This window comes from Coenobita brevimanus, chromosome 55 (assembly GCF_032717465.1).
Source record: "Coenobita brevimanus isolate Jiangsu-jjx chromosome 55, ASM3271746v2, whole genome shotgun sequence".
NCBI lineage: Eukaryota > Metazoa > Arthropoda > Malacostraca > Decapoda > Coenobitidae > Coenobita > Coenobita brevimanus.
In genome coordinates, this window is record NC_137008.1 from 58027993 (window position 1) to 58048482 (window position 20490).

General features: G+C 42.3%; 1 protein-coding gene across 1 annotated transcript; it reads right to left on the reverse strand.

Moving 5' to 3' along the window:
- Window positions 1-2485: 2485 nt before the first annotated feature.
- On the reverse strand, window positions 2486-19262 carry LOC145401403 (uncharacterized). Its single transcript, XM_080273741.1, has 4 exons — window positions 19213-19262; window positions 16681-17683; window positions 3506-3669; window positions 2486-2769 (listed from the first exon to the last, which is right to left on the reverse strand). Exons 2-3 carry the CDS (start codon window positions 16765-16767, stop codon window positions 3538-3540), a joined length of 219 nt encoding a protein of 72 aa, XP_080129867.1. The 5' UTR covers window positions 16768-17683; window positions 19213-19262; the 3' UTR covers window positions 2486-2769; window positions 3506-3537.
- Window positions 19263-20490: the final 1228 nt, after the last annotated feature.

The following is a 20490-nucleotide window of genomic DNA, read 5'->3' on the forward strand; positions in this document are numbered from 1 at the left end:
TTCAGTTTTGCAGCACCTCCATCTCTTACAAACTTTGTCTCCTGTGGCGTGGTGTACCGATCGAACTAATTTTCACCTCCGTTCTGTTCTCGTTCTCTCCAAACTTGATTTTGGTTGCCAGGTTTATTCTTCCACTTCAGATACCGTCCTCCAACAACTTAATTCTGTGCATCATCACGCTTTGCGTCTGGCTATTGGCATTTTTAAAATCTTTTCCAGTGGAAAGTCTCAGTGCTGAATCAGGAGTTCCTTCACTTTTCCGTCGTCGTGCTTTGCTTTCTCTTCGTACCAATGCTAAGTTGCACTGTTGCCCTAATACATCTTCTCTTCTTCCTCCCGGTCCTGACTTGAACGCTTTTTCCTCACATCTAGGATCAAGCCACCTTTTGTAGTCCGAGCTCGTACCCTCCTCTTGCACTCCTCCTTTACAGTTTGCAATTTTTCTCTTCGCACAAGTCTTTTCCCCCCATGGCTTCTTCCGCACCCGTGTTTGTTCTTCCATTTTCCCTTATCATCATCAGCAGCACCTGTGTTGCTGGAAGTGCTACTGGAGTAAACCTTAGGTAAATGTGTATGTCATTATCATCATTTAATCCTGCGTTGCCCAATGAAAAGCGTAGGAGCCCAGGGCAGGGCAAGTTGGTCCTGACGTTAAAGATGAGAGTGACCAGCCTCACTCATCCCAGAGTGGCATTACGTGAGCAATAAACCCCAACCACCCCTTGGATATAATCCTGCACTGGCTTAATCCGATTGGAGCACCATAATTACCCGTTAAACCACCAGGTGCCATAATTTGATTATATGGTTACCACCCAGCATAGTAAATGGCTTCCTGGTGTACTGGAAACCATTTGGCTTGTCACTCAGTGTAGAGTCACCCATGAACAAAAGGAAGAAGAAGGAATGACGGAAAGAAAGACAAAGGAAGGAATGAAGAGAGGAAAGGGCAGTCACCCAAGAGCAGTACTACATGGAGTGGTTGGTGAGCGCCCCCACCTACCACTGTTTTCCCTTACTCCTAGTCCAATTCTTCCTCCTCCATTCTCCGTTCCCCGTTTTTCCACCATCTCTCCCGCCATTCCTCTGCAGTTCCTGTATACACTGGTGGTTCAAAAACTTCCGAGGGTGTTGGCATCGCAGTTCTCGTTCCTGACACCAGTCATTGCTTTAGCCTTCCTGTTTACCAGAGTGTTTTAACAGCAGAGTTGCATGCCCTCTTGTTTGGCGTTGTGGTATATTTGTCGTTCCTCCTCTTCTTCATTTGTGATATTCTCTGATTCTTTTAGTGCTGTGTCCCTTCTTCAGTCACTTTCTACTTCTTACCCTTTAGTCCTTCCTGTCTCTTCTCAACGTCTCGTCGTAAATCAGTCCAGGTCCGTTGGGTCCCAGGACATGTAGGCGTTGCAGGCAATGAATGTGGTGATCAGTTGGCTTGCACAGCTGTTGCCAGGGATGTCTCCCCTTCCTTACTCATTTCAGTTTCTGATTTCATTCCTGCTCTTTCTTCCTTCCGTAAACATCGGCAGCAGTCTTGTTGGGACTCTATCACTAATAATAAAAACTCCGTGTTGTTAACCCCTTCATTTCTCCCTGGTTGACCCTTGCCGCCGTAATAGGAGGTGGGGGATTGCGGTAGCTCGCCTTAGAATTAGTCATACAAGGTTTACTCAGTCTTATTTGATATCCGGTGACCACCCTACCCTCTGTACTCATTGCAATACCCTCCTCTCCGTACGTTTTATTTTCCTTGATTGTCTTCTTTGCGCTTTACAGCAACGTGTAGCTTTTCCTTTCTTGACTCACCTTCAATGTCTCCCCCCCCCCCTTGTTGAGGACTTCCTCCAAGAATCACCATATTTTTCCTTCCTTAATATCATGTCCTTCCATACGTCTGTTGGTCTTCTTTCAGACATTTAATTCCATTCCCCAATTCAGTAGTCCCGTTTGTAATATGATACACTTCTTCCGTTAATACATTTCTTTAAACACACCGCATCAGTGTTCATGGTCCACCCACCATACACAACTTGTAGCCAATGATCTGGGTCTGTGGTGGATTTTGGCACTAGGTTCTTATTGTTCTTCTTCAACACTTCCAGGATTAGGGCATATGACAATATATAGGCGTCTATATATACAGTATATATGACTATATTGAGGCGTCTGGCAACAGATAGATAGACAGACTATACGACAGAAGTATTTCGTTATGGCTGTGGTAGCACTGGGTTTCAGAGATATGGTGTAATATTTAATATGCCGTTCATTCTAATTCATACAGTGGTGACAGGACAGCAAATTAATACAGATGCTTGTGGTAAATCACATCTTGGTTATCTGGAAGTGACCCACTGTACAGTATTCCAGTTGTTGTCCTAGCACTGCAATATCTGATACAGTACAGTATGGTACTTTACGAACTGCTTAGACCCATATTAGAGGGATATCTAAAATTATTTTTTTCTAATTTATTTTAGGATAATCAGAATCAACAATCTTACATTATAAGTGTAAAACTAACATTACATTCCCATAAAGAAATAACATTAGACGTGATGAGGTGAATTAATCTGGGTATATTAGGAGCATCCCTCAGATCCTTGTGAGAAATGCTTATAATTTTGCCCAGTAAAATCATGTTGCTTTACATAGTTGTGATGCTATACAGTACAGATGTCTTGGGGTGACTTATTCACTAAAATCAGCTCCACCACACCATTTTTCTTCTCCATGGCAATCTACGTCCTGCTGCTTCCATCTCCAGTCCTGTCATGAAGGGAAAAAAATTATCCTGGATCACTGTTAATCACTAATATGACTATAATGTATAGTTTGGTGTAGGTTTTTTATTTGAAAAGTACACCGCAAATAAACTAATCATATCTACAGTAAATGGTACTGGTAAGAGCTGAAAGTAGGAGGAGCAAATAGACTATTTACATATTTACTGTGGCATTACAGTATTCCACACTTTGTCAAGGAAATGGGGAGTTAATAATGGGATTCAATTTGTGTTTTTATATTCTTCCATATGCTTTAATAATATCCCTGCTATTCCCAGTACACTATACTGCATTCCTTACTCTCACTAAGTGCTGCCGGCAAAAACTATCCAAGGTGGTGGTATGAGATAACTCAGTAACCTAAGTCCATCTGTTGGTATCCCATGACAACATGGCTTGCTGGTTCTCGGTGAGTTGATAATTAGTCAATACCATGAGTTGGATACAAGAAAAGCATAGTGGCACGAGCTGAATATAGAGCTCTAGTGCCACACACTGGATACACGAAAAAAGATTTCTGTATCTCCTATCTGACTCTACATTACTCTTTTACACGTACAGTACTATGACAAGCAGAAGTTTGTAAGCAGTATCCGGTCAACATTCTGTCCTGCCTCCCATTTCTTATTCCTCCTTGAGTATCAAAGTACCTTTCCTTCTCATGCTCTTTTGTTGTTTACCAATACTGCTGTCACATAAAAGCATTGTATTTGACTCACCTTCACATCCTCACCACCCTGCATGAGTCTCCCTAGTCCTTTTTCTTGTGTGAGTCTGCCCATTCCTTGACCTTCTCCCACAGTTTGCTTGGCTCATCCACTCTTGGCACCTCATAGTTCTGCGTGATGTAGATGCCAGCATAGACGCCAACGCCGAAGGTCAACTGTCACACCATTAAGACAGGTATTAGACGTAGTGACAGCATTTGCAGTTAAGTCAAGGCATTGTTAACTGGTACTTCAAGCTAACATCAACTGCCACACCAGAAGTGGGTCAAATAAAGGTGTAATTTGACCTGACGTAGGGCATAACTGAACCAGACAGTAAAGGTAAAATTAAGGCACAATTAAACCACCTGAGGCATAACTACAGCAGACATGAAACATAATTATACAAACATGAAATGCATCTTGGACCTGATATGAAAGGCATTATACCAAGAAAAGCATATTATACCAACATTAAAGCCATAAGATGACCAAACATGAAATGGATGATAATACCAACTTTAAAATTAAAGCTATAACAGAACCAGACAAGAAGATGTAATTGCACCAGATGAAAGGCATAATTAGACCAGATTAAGGGCATAATTAAACTAACATGACAGAGAGGATTTCAACCTGGCAGTGTCCTGAAATGCAGAAATTAACCCCGGCAGCTCTGTAAAATCATAACGTGATAGCAAAATGATAAAGTGGAGGTAATTGTACTGAAGGGGTTAAGGGAGATTTGTTTCTAACTCTCTCGCTGTGAGTTCACAAATAAACTGAATACAACTGAATGACATAACCAGAATGAAGTGAAAGGGTTAATTGTTTTTTAAGTTCCAACTTTTTGACCTAGTCCGGTATCATTTTGAGTAGAGGAATATAACGGCAATGTACACTCAAAAGCATTAGTCAGTATCCTCTCGCCAGACAATTCCATCGGCCACTGACATTTGACAGGTTTTACTGCTTCTCCTATCATCTCGCTGTGAACCCACCCTCCCTTTCAATCTCTTTTGGCACTGGTTTTGCTATAGAGTAAGTAGGCCACTCAATGGCCCCTCCTCATCACAACATCAATACACTCCAGTCCCATCCTATCTCTCAACTCTTCCATCGTAAACCTAGCACCCCCGAGGCTGGGTAGAGTGGGCATATGGAGAGGATGGGGGATGGCAACTGGGTGCAGAAAGTGAGAAGTGTTGATGTTAGAAGTAGAGTTGCAAGAGGCAGACTGGAAAAAAAAAAAAAAGTATGAAGTCACTGCGCATGACCTCAGGGATAAGGGACTAAATAGGGAGGCTGCTAGAGATCATGCAGCACGGACAGCCGCCATTAGGTGACCAAGACTAATGCATGCATGTTGAAGCCTTTCAAAACGAAAACGAATGGCCATGGCTTTGTCCAAAGAGGGGAGACCGAATATTGCTTTCAGTAGTAAAGTACATGTAGTCTGTAACGTCTGTTTGACTTGTAGACTCAGGTGACATCTTTGTTAGCTTATTCTTGTTAATTATAATTTCTCAGCTTCAAAACATCTCCTGTAAGCTGAATAAATCATCTGAAAGGTGTAATAAAAGTAACTGGATTCACAGGGCTAAATGCAGGGTGTATACAGCAGTCCTGGTTACCAGCAGATGAATATAAACGTACTGACACAGGCAATGTACAGCTGAGGTCAAAAGTTCATTTAAGATTTCACTTCTTTTATTCACTCTCCTTTGATGTGTATCGGTAAAATTCCTAAGCTTGATATATTTCTTTACTAAATGATGTTCCTCATTAATATGATGCATTAAGGAATAAAGTGACATACATGCCCTGGGTGTGATGCAGATGCAACAGAAATGTAATTGAACCTTGTCCCTGAGTGTACAGTACAGTTGTCTGTAATGTCTGGTACGTACAGCAAGTCCTTGTTACACAGTACAGTAAATCCTCAGTATGTCTTTCTTCACCTTTTTTTATATTTGGTCCACAGTAAATGGTAAAAAAAAAAAAAAAAAAAAAAAAAAAAAAAATGCCTACTAACTCTCACTCATTTAACTCACTCAGCGGAATAAAGTGTCTGGTGATAGCTACTGTCATGACTGTAAGAAGGTAAAAGTTCCATTCTTACCCATACAGCTAATTTGCCAGCTTCCCTTAATTTACAGTACCAGTTGTGGGAATAGTGATACAGTACTGTATAGTTAAACATATATCTGGGACTTCTATTGAGGACTGACAAGTAAATACAGTACAGTATATTAGCACTGTTCCTAGGGAAAAAAAAACACAGGAGGGATAAATGAGTGTCATAATGCTCTCCATAAACAAGCACTTAAAGTCAATTAACAAACAATACAAAAAATGGTGGGCAGAGAAAACACATTATAACTGTAAAGCGAGGCCCATTAACTGGTTCAACTTGGCGATGCCTTTATTGTAGTTTATCTTGCTAAATCTAGGTAATTATGGTATAACTCAGAAAAGATTTTCATACTGGAGGGATTAGAGAGAGAGGACTATAACCAATCTGCCAGCTCAAAAAGTCCCTCATAAGCTGAAAACCTCTATAGTACTGCTGCAGGAATAAAACAAAAAGCATACCATCGAAGCTATTGGTCAACTTTTTCCCTGTGAGAGATTTACTTGCTGAATACAATAATTTGGCAGTAACGTGAATGAAAAACAAACAAATGCCATGGTAAGGAGAGGGCTGAAGGATATTGCTTCAAATCCCTTCAGTAAGCAGTCTTCCTTAACCCCTCTGTATTTTTTTTTTTTTTTTCAGGTATATTCTGACTCTCCCAGCACCTTAGCCTGTGGTTAGAACAATCTAATTCCTTAACTTTCTCAATATGATCATGTCTTGTTAAACTCTTCCTACAGGCTACTTTATTCAACTAAATCACCGCCATCGTTCTTTTTCTGTGTCTGTCCTCCTCTCTTCCTCATTCTACCGTCTTTCCTGTTTTTATTACTTTTCTTTCCTATTCAGGTGGCATTGCAAGTGATAAGCCTAATGACTTCCTGTAGGTCAGGAAACCATTTACAGCACTGGGTGGTAACCACATAACCAACCCATATATGGTCCCCACGTGTCAACAATTGGGTTGGTGGAGGGTTAGTGCACCTCATCGTAAAACAAATAACTCAAAGACAGACGGCCATCTCTTACGGGATTATGGCATCTGGCTACAGCACAGACTAAATATATCTGTGCTGTTTACTTATCCCCTAATTCTACTGACTATCAAAAATTCTTTGACTATCTTACTTCTACGATGGAACACATTCTGTCCATTTCTCCTTTCTCTGAAATCTCCATTCTTGGAGATTTCAATGTTCACCACCACCTTTGGCTCTCCTCTCCTTTCACGGATCCACCTGGTGAACAAGCCTACATCTTTTCTATCCTTAATGACCTAGAGCAGCTTGTACAGCACCCTACCCGTATCCCTGACCGCCTTGGAGAGAGCCCCAACATACTTGACCTCTTCCTCACAACTAATCCTTCTGCTTACTCTGTTAATCTTTTCTCTCCGTTGGGCTCCTCCGATCACAACCTTATTACCTTAACCTGTCCTATCACTCCGGTGCACCTGTGGACCCTCCAGGAAACGTCGTCTGTGGCACTTTGGAGCCGCGAACTGGGAGGCCCTCAGGCAGTACTTCTTTGATTTTCCCTGGAATGATTATTGCTTCCATGGCGGGAGCCATCTGAGTGTGCCTCGCGCATTACGGAGGTTATTCTCTCGGGCATGGAAGCATACATTCCTTTCTCATATCCTTTGACTAACGTAAGAAAGCCTTGGTTTAATCACGCTTGTTCTAATGCTGTCCGCAACAAGGAGAGGGCCTACAAAAGGTACCGGAGCCAACCCACACCTGAATCACATCATCTTTACGTTTCTGCCCGGAATCGTGCTAAGTCTGTTCTTCGCTCTACTAAAAATAATTTCATCCATACTAAATGCTCTCAACTCTCCAACTTGAATTCTTCCCGCTCCTTCTGGCACCTTGCCAAAAATCTTTCTAACAACTTTACCTCATCATCCTTCCCTCCTCTTTTCTACTCTGATGGTTCTGTAGCTATTTCTTCTACTGATAAAGCAGATCTCTTCGCACAGACTTTCTCCTCCAATTCCACCTTAGACGATTCCGGTGCTGTTCCTCCATCACTTCTCCCCTCTGACTTCCTCATGGCTGACATTAAAATTTCTTCAGTTGATGTATTTTCTGCCATCACTGGCCTCAGTACTAACAAGGCATATGGGCCTGATGGGGTCCCTCCTGTTGTTCTCAAGAACTGTGCTTCTGTGCTTACACCCTGCCTAGGCAAACTCTTTCGCCTTTGTCTGTCAACTTGTACCTTTCCTTCTTGCTGGAAGTTTGCTCTCATTCAGCCAGTCCCAAAGAAGGGTGACCACTCCCAACCCTCCAACTATCGTCCAATTGCTTTAACGTCCTGTATTTCAAAAGTTTTCGAGTCCAATTCTTAATAGAAAAATTTTAAGGCATCTTTCCTATCACAACCTTCTTTCCGATCGTCAGTATGGGTTCCGTCAGGGGACGGCTCCACTGGCGATCTTCTCACCTACCTTTCAGACTCCTGGTCATCCTCCTTTCGGGACTTTGGCGAAAGCTTTGCCATTGCACTTGACATCTCAAAGGCTTTCGATCGAGTCTGGCATAAATCTTTAATTTCCAAACTGCCCTCCTACGGTTTCTATCCTTCTATCTGTGCCTTCATCGCTAGCTTCCTTTCTGGTCGTTCTATAGCCGCTGTTGTAGACGGCCATCGTTCTTCTCCTAGATCTATCAACAGTGGTGTTCCTCAGGGCTCTGTCCTATCACCAACTCTCTTCCTTTTATTCATCAATGATCTTCTAAGCTGTACATCTAACCCTATCCACTCATACGCTGATGACTCCACCCTTCACCTTTCCATTCGGTTCCCGCAACGCCCATCTCAACAGTTGCTTCAAGAAACAAGGGATGAGGCTATGGCACACCTAATGTCTGACTTGGCTCGTATCGCTGACTGGGGTAAAAATAATATGGTTGTCTTTAATGCATCTAAGACTCAGTTCTTACACCTATCAACCCGACAAAATCTTCCACAGGTATACCCATTAATGTTTAATAATATTCAGCTTAATCCTGCATCATCCTTGAACATGCTTGGGGTTTCATTTACTCGGGACTTATCTTGGAAAGATCATATTACATCTCTTGTAAAATCTGCTTCTAAGAGATTGGGTGTGCTAAGCCGACTCCGCTCTTTCTTTACCCCTGCACAATTGTTGACTCTATACAGAGGTTTTATCCGCCCCTGTGTGGAGTACAACTCTCATGTGTGGGGAGGCTCCCCCACATACAGCTCTTCTCAATAGGGTGGAGTCAAAGGCTTTTCGTCTCATTAACTCTCCTCCTCTTACTGACTCCCTTCAGCCTCTGTCTCTTCGCCGCACTGTTGCATCTTTATCTCTTTTCTATCGCTACTTTAATGGTCACTGCTCCTCTGAACTGTCTGCTTGCATTCCTCCACCTCTACGACGGGCGCGTAGCACCCGTCTGGCAGCAAACTCTCATCCCTTTTCTGTCCAACTCTCTAATGCAAGAGTTAACCGTTACTCCCAGTCTTTCATTTATGCAACAGGTCAACTCTGGAACTGTCTCCCTCTGTCTGTATTTCCTGCTGCCTATGATCTCCAGTCTTTCAAACGCAGTGTGTCCAGGCATCTCAAAATGATCGGATCTTGAATTTGGCTCTCTATTGTATTTTGTTTTTCTCTTGGAGGGAACTGTTACTGCGGGCCATGGCCTTTGGTTCCTTCTTCCTCGCATAAAAAAAAAAAAAAAAAAAAAAAAAAGATAGACAGATGAAGGCTATAGCATCCCCTTCCAGTTCATAGACTGTCCCAAGTTAAATTAAACTGTCTGAAGATGGCAAGAATTAAAGTCATTTTACTTCTGAGGCCAACTCCGATGACAATTTTTGGAAGCCATGTAAAGCGTCACCTTCATCTGTCATGAACAGACAATCATGACCAGTTAATCAAAGCTGGACTGTATCAATATCACCTGTATAATGGCAACTACCAATTTTCGTATGTATTTTTCTTTATAATTTATGAAAATTTAAAGCAATATTTATACACAAAGTGTGTGTGGCACATCATGTGGTGGTATTTCTGAGGGACCCATCCCACTCGTTGACTGAGCATAAATATAAGAATCAGTAGAATGCTGTGTGAAGCTCAAAACTCTACACTTGCACAGTACAAGACTTTACTTCCCTCACATGGATAATGGACAAGGGAGGGGTTAATGGGGTAAGGAGAGTGGTATGAAAGCAGGACAAATGGCATGACTCCCTTACTCCCTGTTGTACAGTTCATTTGCTGTGGTATATACTGTATGTTTGTGAGTGAAAGTAAGAGTGAGTGCATCACAGTAAGTGTATGAGAATGTGTGTGTGTGTGTGTGTGTGTGTGTGTGTGTGTGTGTGTGTGTGTGTGTGTGTGTGTGTGTGATATAAGTCAGTGACAGTGTGGATGACTGGTGCGTGTGAATGAATGTTAGAAAGAGAGAGAGAGAGAGAGAGAGAGAGAGAGAGAGAGAGAGAGAGAGAGAGAGATAAAAGAGTGAGTTTAACTAATACAATGCCAAGCACCGTAATCTTCAAAACAGGAATAAGGTATGCGGGTGGGACCTATCGTGTTACATCTCAAGGAGGTAGATGCCCCTGCCATGCATAGTCTCGAGTCTTCCTCGGGCAAGGAGTAGCACCCGTTAGTCTCTTCGCACAGGCGGGATTACGACAACATCTCGAAACTTAGATTTACTTGCGTAGGAAGGACAAGGAGAGGGAAGAGCTAATTCTTCCCATGTCTCCTTCTTCCTGTTTATATATCTGAGTTACGAGTGGGAACTGATTTTAAATATGTAGTATAATAATTCAGGCACAGGCCCCCAGTGCCTTGCCCGTCTTCTGCTACTGTTTTATCATTTCTTTTTCTTTAGGCATGTTTATTGGTACACAAACAACTTTATCTGGTCGCTGGTTCCAGGAATCAGTTGCTGTCATGGAAAAATGTACTGTTCTTAAATCTCTAAAGCATACTTTATGCTGTGTGTGTGTGTGGTGTGTGTGTGTGTGTGTGTGTGTGTGTGTGTGTGTGTGTGTGTGTGTGTGTGTGTGTGTGTGTGTGTGTGTGTGTGTGTGTGTGTGTTTCAATTCTTTTTTGCTCAACAGCCATACACTATGGGAACGGATCACTTGTTATTCATTTTCACCGTGATATTAAAATTACGTTTAAAGTACCCCATCCCACGCAAGGTGCCACATCTCGACGATAACGCACCCATGTGAGTGGCCAGTGTGGCTCAGATGCGCAACATGCTGCTCGAAATGCATTAATATGTGTTGGTGTTCAACGAATTTCAACATCAAGATGCTGATAACGATACAAACTCCATGCATCGTGAAGATTTTGTCAATTTATAACTGGATAACACAACTTCCACTTGTAATATACGGTAGCATGCACAGTCAGTGTTTCGTTGCGTAGTATCCTTACACTTAGATAGTTCACTACAAGCATCACTGCCTGGATGTAGCCAAGAAGCGTTGCCATGCTTGCTGCAGATATTTGGTGTTGAAGTGATTGCAACGACAGCTGTCACCGCTGTTGCAGCAGTATTACAGGAGCCTCAACAGCATACTATGTATCATACATCCTTTCTATTCCCACACTCCTGGTGAATGTTGGGAAACTTAACACATACTGGCCGATGAGGCATTAAGGTTCACACTTTAAAATTATGTAGTTTTAAATTGTATAATACTGAATTAGAAGCAAGACCGTCCTAATAACGAAAATGGCAAAGTGACGTAAGCAGAGGTGTTCCCGTTCTGCCCAGAGAATGGTATAACATAATCAGAAGGGACTAACGTATAATTGCGCGTACTTGCAGGGAAATAAATAATGTCTCTGCACAGCAACGTCACTGCTAACTCGTGCAACACTGGTATGATTTAGGAAACACTGTGTCAAAGGCCAGTGTGTGATAATGTAGCTTCAGTGGAGAGCGAACGGGGCCTGACTGACTCCTGCAGTGGTCAGTGCCAACAGTTCACAAGTTCAGAAATACTTTACCCAACCTGAAAGTAACATCAGCCTTGAAGAAGTAGACCAGAACGGATTACACTTAAGCCGCATTTTCCACCGTCCATCTGAGGAAACATTTTTCAACATACATACATAAAGAGCCCGGATCTTTTATATCTCTGAGGACAAGAAGCCATGGATGGAGTTCGAAATGGAGTCTTAGGATCCCCTCCCCCCTCCCCCTGCGTTTTTTTTTTTTTTTATGCAAGGGAGAAGGAGCCAAAGGACATGGGCCTGGAAACTGCTCCCTCCAGGAAAAACAAAAACAAAGACAACATACAGCAAAATTCAAGATCCCTTCATTTCGAGATGTTTGGATACACTGCGTTTGAAAGACTCGAGATCGTAGGCAGTAGGAGAAACAGACAGAGAGAGACAGTTCCAGAGTTGATCTGTTGCATACATGAAGGACTGGGAGTAGCGGTTAACTCTTGCATTAGAGAGTTGGCAGAAAAGGGATGAGAGTTTATTGCCAGAAGGGTGCTATGTGCCCGCAGTAGTGGTGAAGGGATGCATGCAGACAGTTCAGAGGAGCACTGACCATTGAAGCTGCGATAGAAAAGGGATAAAGATGCAACAGTGCGGTGAAGAGACAGAGAATGAAGGGAGCCAGTAAGAGGAGGAGAGTTAATGTGACGAAAAGCCTTGGACTCCACCCTGTTGATAAGAGCTGTGTATGGTGAGCCTCCCCACACATGAGAGTTGTACTTTACACAGGGGCGAATAAAACCCGTGTATAAAGTCAACAACTGTGCAGGGGTAAAGAAGGTATGGAGTCGGCTTAGCACACTTATTCTCTTGGAAGCAGATTTTACAAGAGGTAATATGTTCTTCCCAAGAAAAATCACGAGAATGAAACCCCAAGTATGTTTAAAGATGATGCAGGATTGAGCTGGCTAATGTGCTGAACAACGTACGAGGCTGCTAACTACACAGATGTTGTGTTGTGGGGTCACCACACTCTTCTGCCAATGCAAACAGAGGGGTAATAGTCATAGCCTTCCACATTCTCCCTTTTCAGTTGCTTTGTACATACAACACTCGAATATCTGACTTGTTTCCTCAGAATTAAAGTCAATATTTACTGATTTCTCTTGACTTTCAGAATGAAAAATAAGTCCGGGCAATCACAGAAGGTCCAGATGAAAGTCAAGGCTGAGTGAAGAACCTTGACAAAAGTCAAGATAACTACAGAGGCAATATTGTCCGCAAGGTTCTGTATAAGGGGGGTAAGTATAGATGAGACCTCAAAGGTACTTTTTATAGCAGTAAGTTAAATTTCAATTAGATCAGAATTATACACAGAAACTTTTTTTTTTTTTTTTTTTTTTTTGTCAGTCAGACACTGACCTGTAAAACGTGCATTATTTATATTTCACTTTATTTCTCAAAAATTTCACAGCCAGCTTCGCTAAAACATTGGCACCTGCATTATAAAACGTAACATTGGTTGGTGTATCTAGGAAGGGAGGCAACTGCACCTTGCCCTTGCCTGCAGACACCCACATAAGAGGCATCTTGACTGCCGCTCGACTCTTCATCTAACCTTTTGATTAATGAACAAACCTCAACCACATCATCCGTATATAATTGTTTCTTTACGTTCTCCCCCCCCCCCACTCCGGTGACTACCAAGCGACAGAAAAATATCCAGTCATTTAATCGACACCCTCTCGAAACTCAAGCGCAAGTCATATGAAAATAAAACTGATTTTGACCTTTGAAATTCTGCCCAAACCCAGCATTGATATATATGACATCATCCAGAGTCATACAGTACCGGTACTTACTGAAGTTTCGGAGATTCATAACGCCTGTTGCTCACCGATTTATTTTGCCTATTACATACACACTAATATAGCGTGTGTAACAGGCAATATATATATATATATATATATATATATATATATATATATATATATATATATATATATATATACTAAGAATTACTGAAGCAAATTAACTAAAAACACTTAAAAAAAGCGCATACTTCCGCCAACGCCAATAAAATTTATGATTTCCTGCATCTGGATCAGATCCACCTCAACATGTACTTAACTCTTCTTTGGCCCATTGAAATCCAGTAACAATTTTTTGAGACCCTGTACACAAACATACGCGGGTGAATGACGTTTTGTCAAACTTCGCTGACGGAGGTAAATAAATAATATATACAGTGTATATATATATATATATATATATATATATATATATATATATATATATATATATACACACACACACACACACACACACACACATATATATATATATATATATATATATATATATACACACACACACACACACACACACACACATATATATATATATATATATATATATATATATATATATATATATATATATATATATATATATATATACACGATGTCCCCCATGGCACCCAGAATACGTGGTTAGATGTTGAGTGCGGCTGGAACCTGGTGCGAGCCGAAATGGGAGACATGTGAATGTTGGCGCCAAGAATGCGGAGAATGTGATGACTGTGACCTAGTGGTGGTGATGTGGCGAGACCTACACTCACCACCACCTTCCTCTCCTCACCACAACCACCACTAACCCCTCCTCCTACCATCACTACCCCTGTTCTTTTCAGTATCCCCCTAGCCCCTGCCCCACCTCCACCACTCTCACTCCCACCACCAGCCCCATCCTCTTCAGTGTCCCCTCCCCCGCCCTTATTTCCACACCACTACTATCCCAGGCTCTCTGCTACTCCTGTCATCATTACCCCTCATCCTCTCCACTACCCCTCTCTAACCACAACCCCCCATCCTCTTCAGCTTCCTCCATCCCCCCTATCATTCCACACCACCACTACTCCATCCTCTTCAGCTCCCACCTCCATCTTTCCACAATATCACTAGCCCATCCTCTCCAATTACCCCCTCCTTCACAACCATCACCCCCATTGTCTTCAGTTTCCCTTTCCCCCTCCACCACTACCTCGTCCTCATCAGTTTCACCCAACCCTCAGCCCCACCAACGCTACCTCAACGTTCCAAAATTCCACCCTACCCTCAGCCTCACCACCACTACCTCCACCCTCAAATGTTTCAACCTCCTCTCAACCTCACCACCACTACCTCCACGCTCAGAAGTTTCACCCTACCAACACCATCACTACCCTTATCCTGTTCAGTCGTCTCCTTCCCTTCCCCGACCACCACCACCGCAACCTCTTCAAGTCTCCTACTCCCCCTCTCCCCCCATCACTCTCTCCCCTCCCTCTGACATTTAAGACACATATCGTATTCATCTTAGTGACACAAGCATCGAACACAAGCCACTGACTGACAAAAGGTTGTATTTGAGTCCGACATAATTTAATTTTTATCAAAGAAATATTAATAATATAATCTCTCACCTCAACTTCCTTCTTCCTTCCTCCCTTACACCAAATTATTAGACATACATCACTTACTGACACAAGCATTTTTTTTTATATCCAAATATCCATTTTTATCAAAGAAGACTGCTGTTATTAGAACCTTTCTTACGCCCAATTCCCATATGGTCCTCCATTTAACACCATATCATGTGATAAGTAAGGATGGAAGTTTGAAGGGTTAAGTGCTTGAAAGGGTACAGCAAGGAAGAAAGGTTGCTGGTTCTTTAAAAGCAGTGATAAGAAACGGAAGTGAGCATGGAAGTATAAAAGTCGCTGCATGAGAGTATTATGATACCAACTCTAACGTATGGAAGTGAAGCTTGGACCTTGTTGGAAGAACAGTGAACAGTGCGAGCAGTGGAAATGAGTTATCTGGGAGAAGCATGTGAAGTTACATGGAGAGACAGACCAACAAATGAGGAAGTGAAGGAGCACTGTGGCGAGGACGTGGATGTGATAGAAAGCGTTAAGAAAAATACACTGAGGTGGTTTGGCTATGTGGAGAGGATGGACAGGGAGAGACAAGTGAAGAGAGTTCATGTGGGTGAGATGGAGGGGGGAGAGGGAGGGAGAGGCCAAGGTTGAGATGGCAGGATGGTGTGTGTGTATATATATATATATATATATATATATATATATATATATATATATATATATATATATATATATATATTTCGGAGTAGGTTTGAGTTCACAACCATATTCCCCCTCCCGCCGGCCCCTCTGGTACCGTAGCATTTCTCACAGCCCAGACCAGGGCCAATCACTGACGCGGGTATGTAACTATGCTCAACGTTTTGTTTTATTATTTTCGTGGCAGGATTATATGTGTACAAGGACATCTACAGAATGCCGTGTTATTTCTGTCACAATTCTTTAACGATGAACAAAACATGGACACGTATATTACTGTAATTAGGCTATCCTCCACAATGATATTTATGTTAAATAAAATAAAATACTGACAGTACTTAACCCGAAGGCTACCAAAGTTTCTCGTACGCTGAACACAGCAGTCTGGGGGTTGAGTGAGTAAAGCAAGAATTTGGTAAAGTTTTCAGTACAGTGACGTCTATTTTTAATCCACTCTTGCTACCACCAGACGATATTATTCAACTTAAGGAAAACTTGTCGTAGCGTAGGAGTAAGTGATTTGGTCAGAGTTAGTACAATATCGCACCCTTATGGCTGCTGTTTTACCTCGTCCTGACTTGTAAAACATTGTATTAGTGGTGGTTTAGGTCTCAACCAAACAAGGCAAAACACACACACACACACACACACACACACACACACACACACATATATATATATATATATATATATATATATATATATATATATATATATATATCTCTCTCTCTCTCTCTCACACACACACACACGCTCGTATATATATATATATATATATATATATATATATATATATATATATATATATATATATATTTCTCTCTCTCTCTCTCTCTCTCTCTCTCTCTCTCTCTCACACACACACACACACACACACACACACACACACACACACACACACACACACACAACCAAAAGACCTACTTCTACTATAACTACCAGCAGCGGGCGTACGAAAGAAGAAGAATGCTTACTGCTCCACCTACTAATAAGTGGGCCGATATAAAGAGCACCAATAGCGTGTTGTAGAAGAAGTTGACTATGCCTGAGAAAGAAATCATGATGGATGTTGGGGGATGTGGTCACTTGGCGGAAAAAATGGTTGTCTTCCGTCTTGCTTGTTCTGTACGTTGAAGTTTGCACAATCTTGCACCTCGTACGTTCCGTTTCGTTTGGGCCAATAAGTTCCGTTCGTTGTTCTTGGTTTAGTTCTGGAAGTTCTTGATATAGTCCTGTTTCTCGTGAATTAATCTTCGTTTGATCCTATTATCGTCCGTTGATCTTAATTCGGTTCTGAAGTCCAGTTCGTTTATATTCGTTTTTTCCTGAAAGTCCCATTTGTTGAATCTGGTACAATCTTGCTACTTCATCCGTTAACCTTGGTTTTCTTGCTAAGTTCGTTCGTTAATCTTGGTATTCTTGTGAATCTCGTCATGTAATTTTCGTCTATAGGCCCTCCTAATCGCTTAACTGACCTTGGCACAATCTTACTACTTTCATCCGTTGATCTTTGCGCTCATGCTAAAAATCTCCTCTGTCGATCTTGGTAGTCTGTTCATTTAATTTTCGTTCTCCTGTAAGTTTTCCTAGGCTACGCTTGGTCCACTACCGCTACTCCCGTCGGTTTATTTCAGTTCACTATTGCTACTCACAGTACTGCAGCTTCAACTTTAAAAAGTCACACCGCATTCAAAACACTCTCTGCTTTCAGAATGGTCTTCACGCCTTCAAAATAGCCCCTTCACCTTCAGGATATTCAAGTTTCTTCGTTTTCAGAATAATATAGCCTCTCCTCCAAAACAGTACACGGTCCCTCAGTTTTCATGATACTACAGATTTGGCCCCTACGCCGTCAGTTTTAGTATTCTTGAGATTGTGATAGCTTTCCGTTTCTCTTGGTTGAGGCTGGCTTAGTATCGGAATTCCATGGGGCCCATACCGGTGGTGAATTCGGGTGTCTTCAAGTAGCTGCTGTAGCTGTACAAAATCCAAAGGGTAAACTTACTGTAACTGATTTGTGGGGATGAGTTCTGCAGGCCTAGAGATGTACTTAATTTCAGCTGTGTCTAGCTGTTTCCTCACCGAAAGTAAACTTGATATCCCTCTGTATCCCCACAGAGTAGTTTTATCTCTTCAGTAGTTCTTTGCAGGGGTATATTTAATGTTCCTTCCGAAGGTTTCTTTTGAAATGAGTTAAATTTCCACTGCAGTATACAGCCTTAATCTGCTCTCTCAGAAAGTGAATGTAATTTTTTTTATATATATATAAGGCTATGTAAATTAATATTTTTTCCCATGGGAAAACTAAATTACTTCGTCACATGAGTAATTTAAGTCATATTTTGACTCCTCGCAAAGGTAAAGTTTTTCCCTCCTTTTTATAAGGGTATTTTGTCTTTCAAGGGATAGTCTATATTTTTTCCTTGAAGGAAGCAATTTAATCGTGCTTGGGGTTTAATCTTTCGTTCTTTATAGTGCTCCGTGGTGTGGAAAGGCTCTTGGATATTGTTCGGAACTGAAACAACTGCTAATATATATTTTTTTTTATTTCGCACCGACCTTATCACCCAGCAACCAGCCCAAACACTCAAGGAACATCGTCACAGCCAAGCGAGGAGAAACTTCTGTGAAGTGACAGAGGGCACCTAAGGAGGGAATGTGAGGATTCGCTGAAAAAGTCCTGGAGATTGTGAGGACTCGCTGAAAAGTCCTGATGATTTGATCTTATGTAGTTTACGTGGGTGTTCCCCTCCACCTTTTTATCTGACAACACCTCGCTGCCCACTTCACACACAAATACACAAAGTACAAAGTACCTTTCCAGAGGATTTGTCTTCCCGAAGGACCTTTGCATTAACGGGTTTAATTAAGCGCAATATCAGCTGTTGTAACTTTAAGCAACTCAGCAGTGGCAGTAGGTGGGGCGTAGCCACTCGGTATTAGCTATTATAACTGCGCAACCCGAAATCAGCCTTTATCATCTTGCGCACTTCAACATCACCTGTTATGGTTGCACAACTCAGCATCAGCTGTTATAAATTTATGCAATTCAGCGTCAGCTACTATAACTTTACACAATTCTGTTTAAGACGTTATAACTTGACTCAACACCAGCTGTTATAACTTTGTACAATACATGAACGTGAAAAAAAATACCACCGGACAGCGACGATTGGTTTCGCTTACCCCAGCGCCACGCGTTTTCACTTTCGGCCAAATCAACAGAATTTTCCTGGGAAGTCTATAAATAAACAACCCTGCCACTTTCCTCCAAGACACCAACCATATTTAAGTTTTCCACTCGTATTTCCGTGGCTCACAGATCTTCACTTCAGGGCTGGTAGTATTTCTGGGCTGAGTACACGCGGTGGCGTAACTGGGATGTTGGGTGGTATAAGGCTTTGCTTAATGCCTGTCGAATGCACGACGGTCATTAAGACTGACACTTTTTTTTTTTTTCAGTCCCAGTCTTGCCCCTGACTACGACACGCAACCGTCGACTTTACATTCCATGTTCCTGTCACAGTTGTGGTTGATAAGAGGGTGAGGGCGTAGGGTGGATGATGATGGTGAAGGAGGCACTGAGTCAGGCACCGAGAGTGTGTGTGTGTGTGTCTGTTTGTGGCACTACTAGACAGTGGTGCCAGCCTGCCAACTTGCCCCTCCCTCCCTTCACTCCTCGTCTTCCTCTCTCACCTTCTCACCTCCTCCCTTCCCTCCTTCTCCTCCCCTTCCATTCTCACCTTCTCTCGCTCCCTCCTCCTCCTCCTCCTCCTCTTGTCACCTTCTCTCGCTCCCTTCTTGTTTTCTTTTCTTCTTCCTCACTCACTTCTCTCCACGTCTTCTCTCCCTCACCTTCTCTCCCTTCAGTCCTTTTCGTCTTCCTCACCTGTCCCTCCCCTTCTCTCTTCCCATCTATCTCTCTCACTCTCTCCACCTGCTTTCCCCAACTTTCCTTCACACCCTTCTCAATTGTTCCTACCTTCCCTCTCCTTCTCAACCTATCCATTCCTTCCTCGTCTTCTCTACCATTCCCTCACAAGCTTTCTCCATCTCTGCCTCCCTTCCCCATCCCTCCCTATCCTCTTATACCTCTCCACCTTCTTCACCGCTCCCTCCCTGTTGCTCCTTCTCTGTCTATCCGTCCCTCCTTCTCGACATTTCCCTCTCTCACCTTCTCCACCTCTTCCTCTATCAGCTTCTCAACCCCTCTTTTTCTTTCTCCTCTCTCACCCTTTCTACATCTGCTTCTCTCTCTCTCTCTCCAATAAATAATGACAGGCATCAGACCGTCTGAGGAGACAACCTTGAGAGAGAGAGAGAGAGAGAGAGAGAGAGAGAGAGAGAGTATTTATAGCACTGGTGGAACTGGCAAACGAGAAGGGAGAGGGGAGGAAAGTATGGAGTAAGTGATAGATACACCATTGCAAGAGGCAGATATATTGGAGTAAAAGGCAGACACACTGTAGTAAGAGACTGATACACTACAGTAAGATATAGATACACTGGAGTAAGACAGACACACAAGAGTAAGATGTGAACACACTGGAATACGAGACAGAGACATTAAAGTAAGATGTGGATACACTGGAGTAAGAGACAGAGACACAGGAGTAAGACAAAGACACTGGAGGAAGAGATGGATAGACTGGAGTATGAGACTGAGACACTAAAGGTGAAGTAAGAGGTGGATAAACTGGAGTAAGAGATAAAGACACTGGAGTAAGATGGACACACTGGAGTATGAGATACAGATACTGGAAAATGAGGTGGATACACTGGAG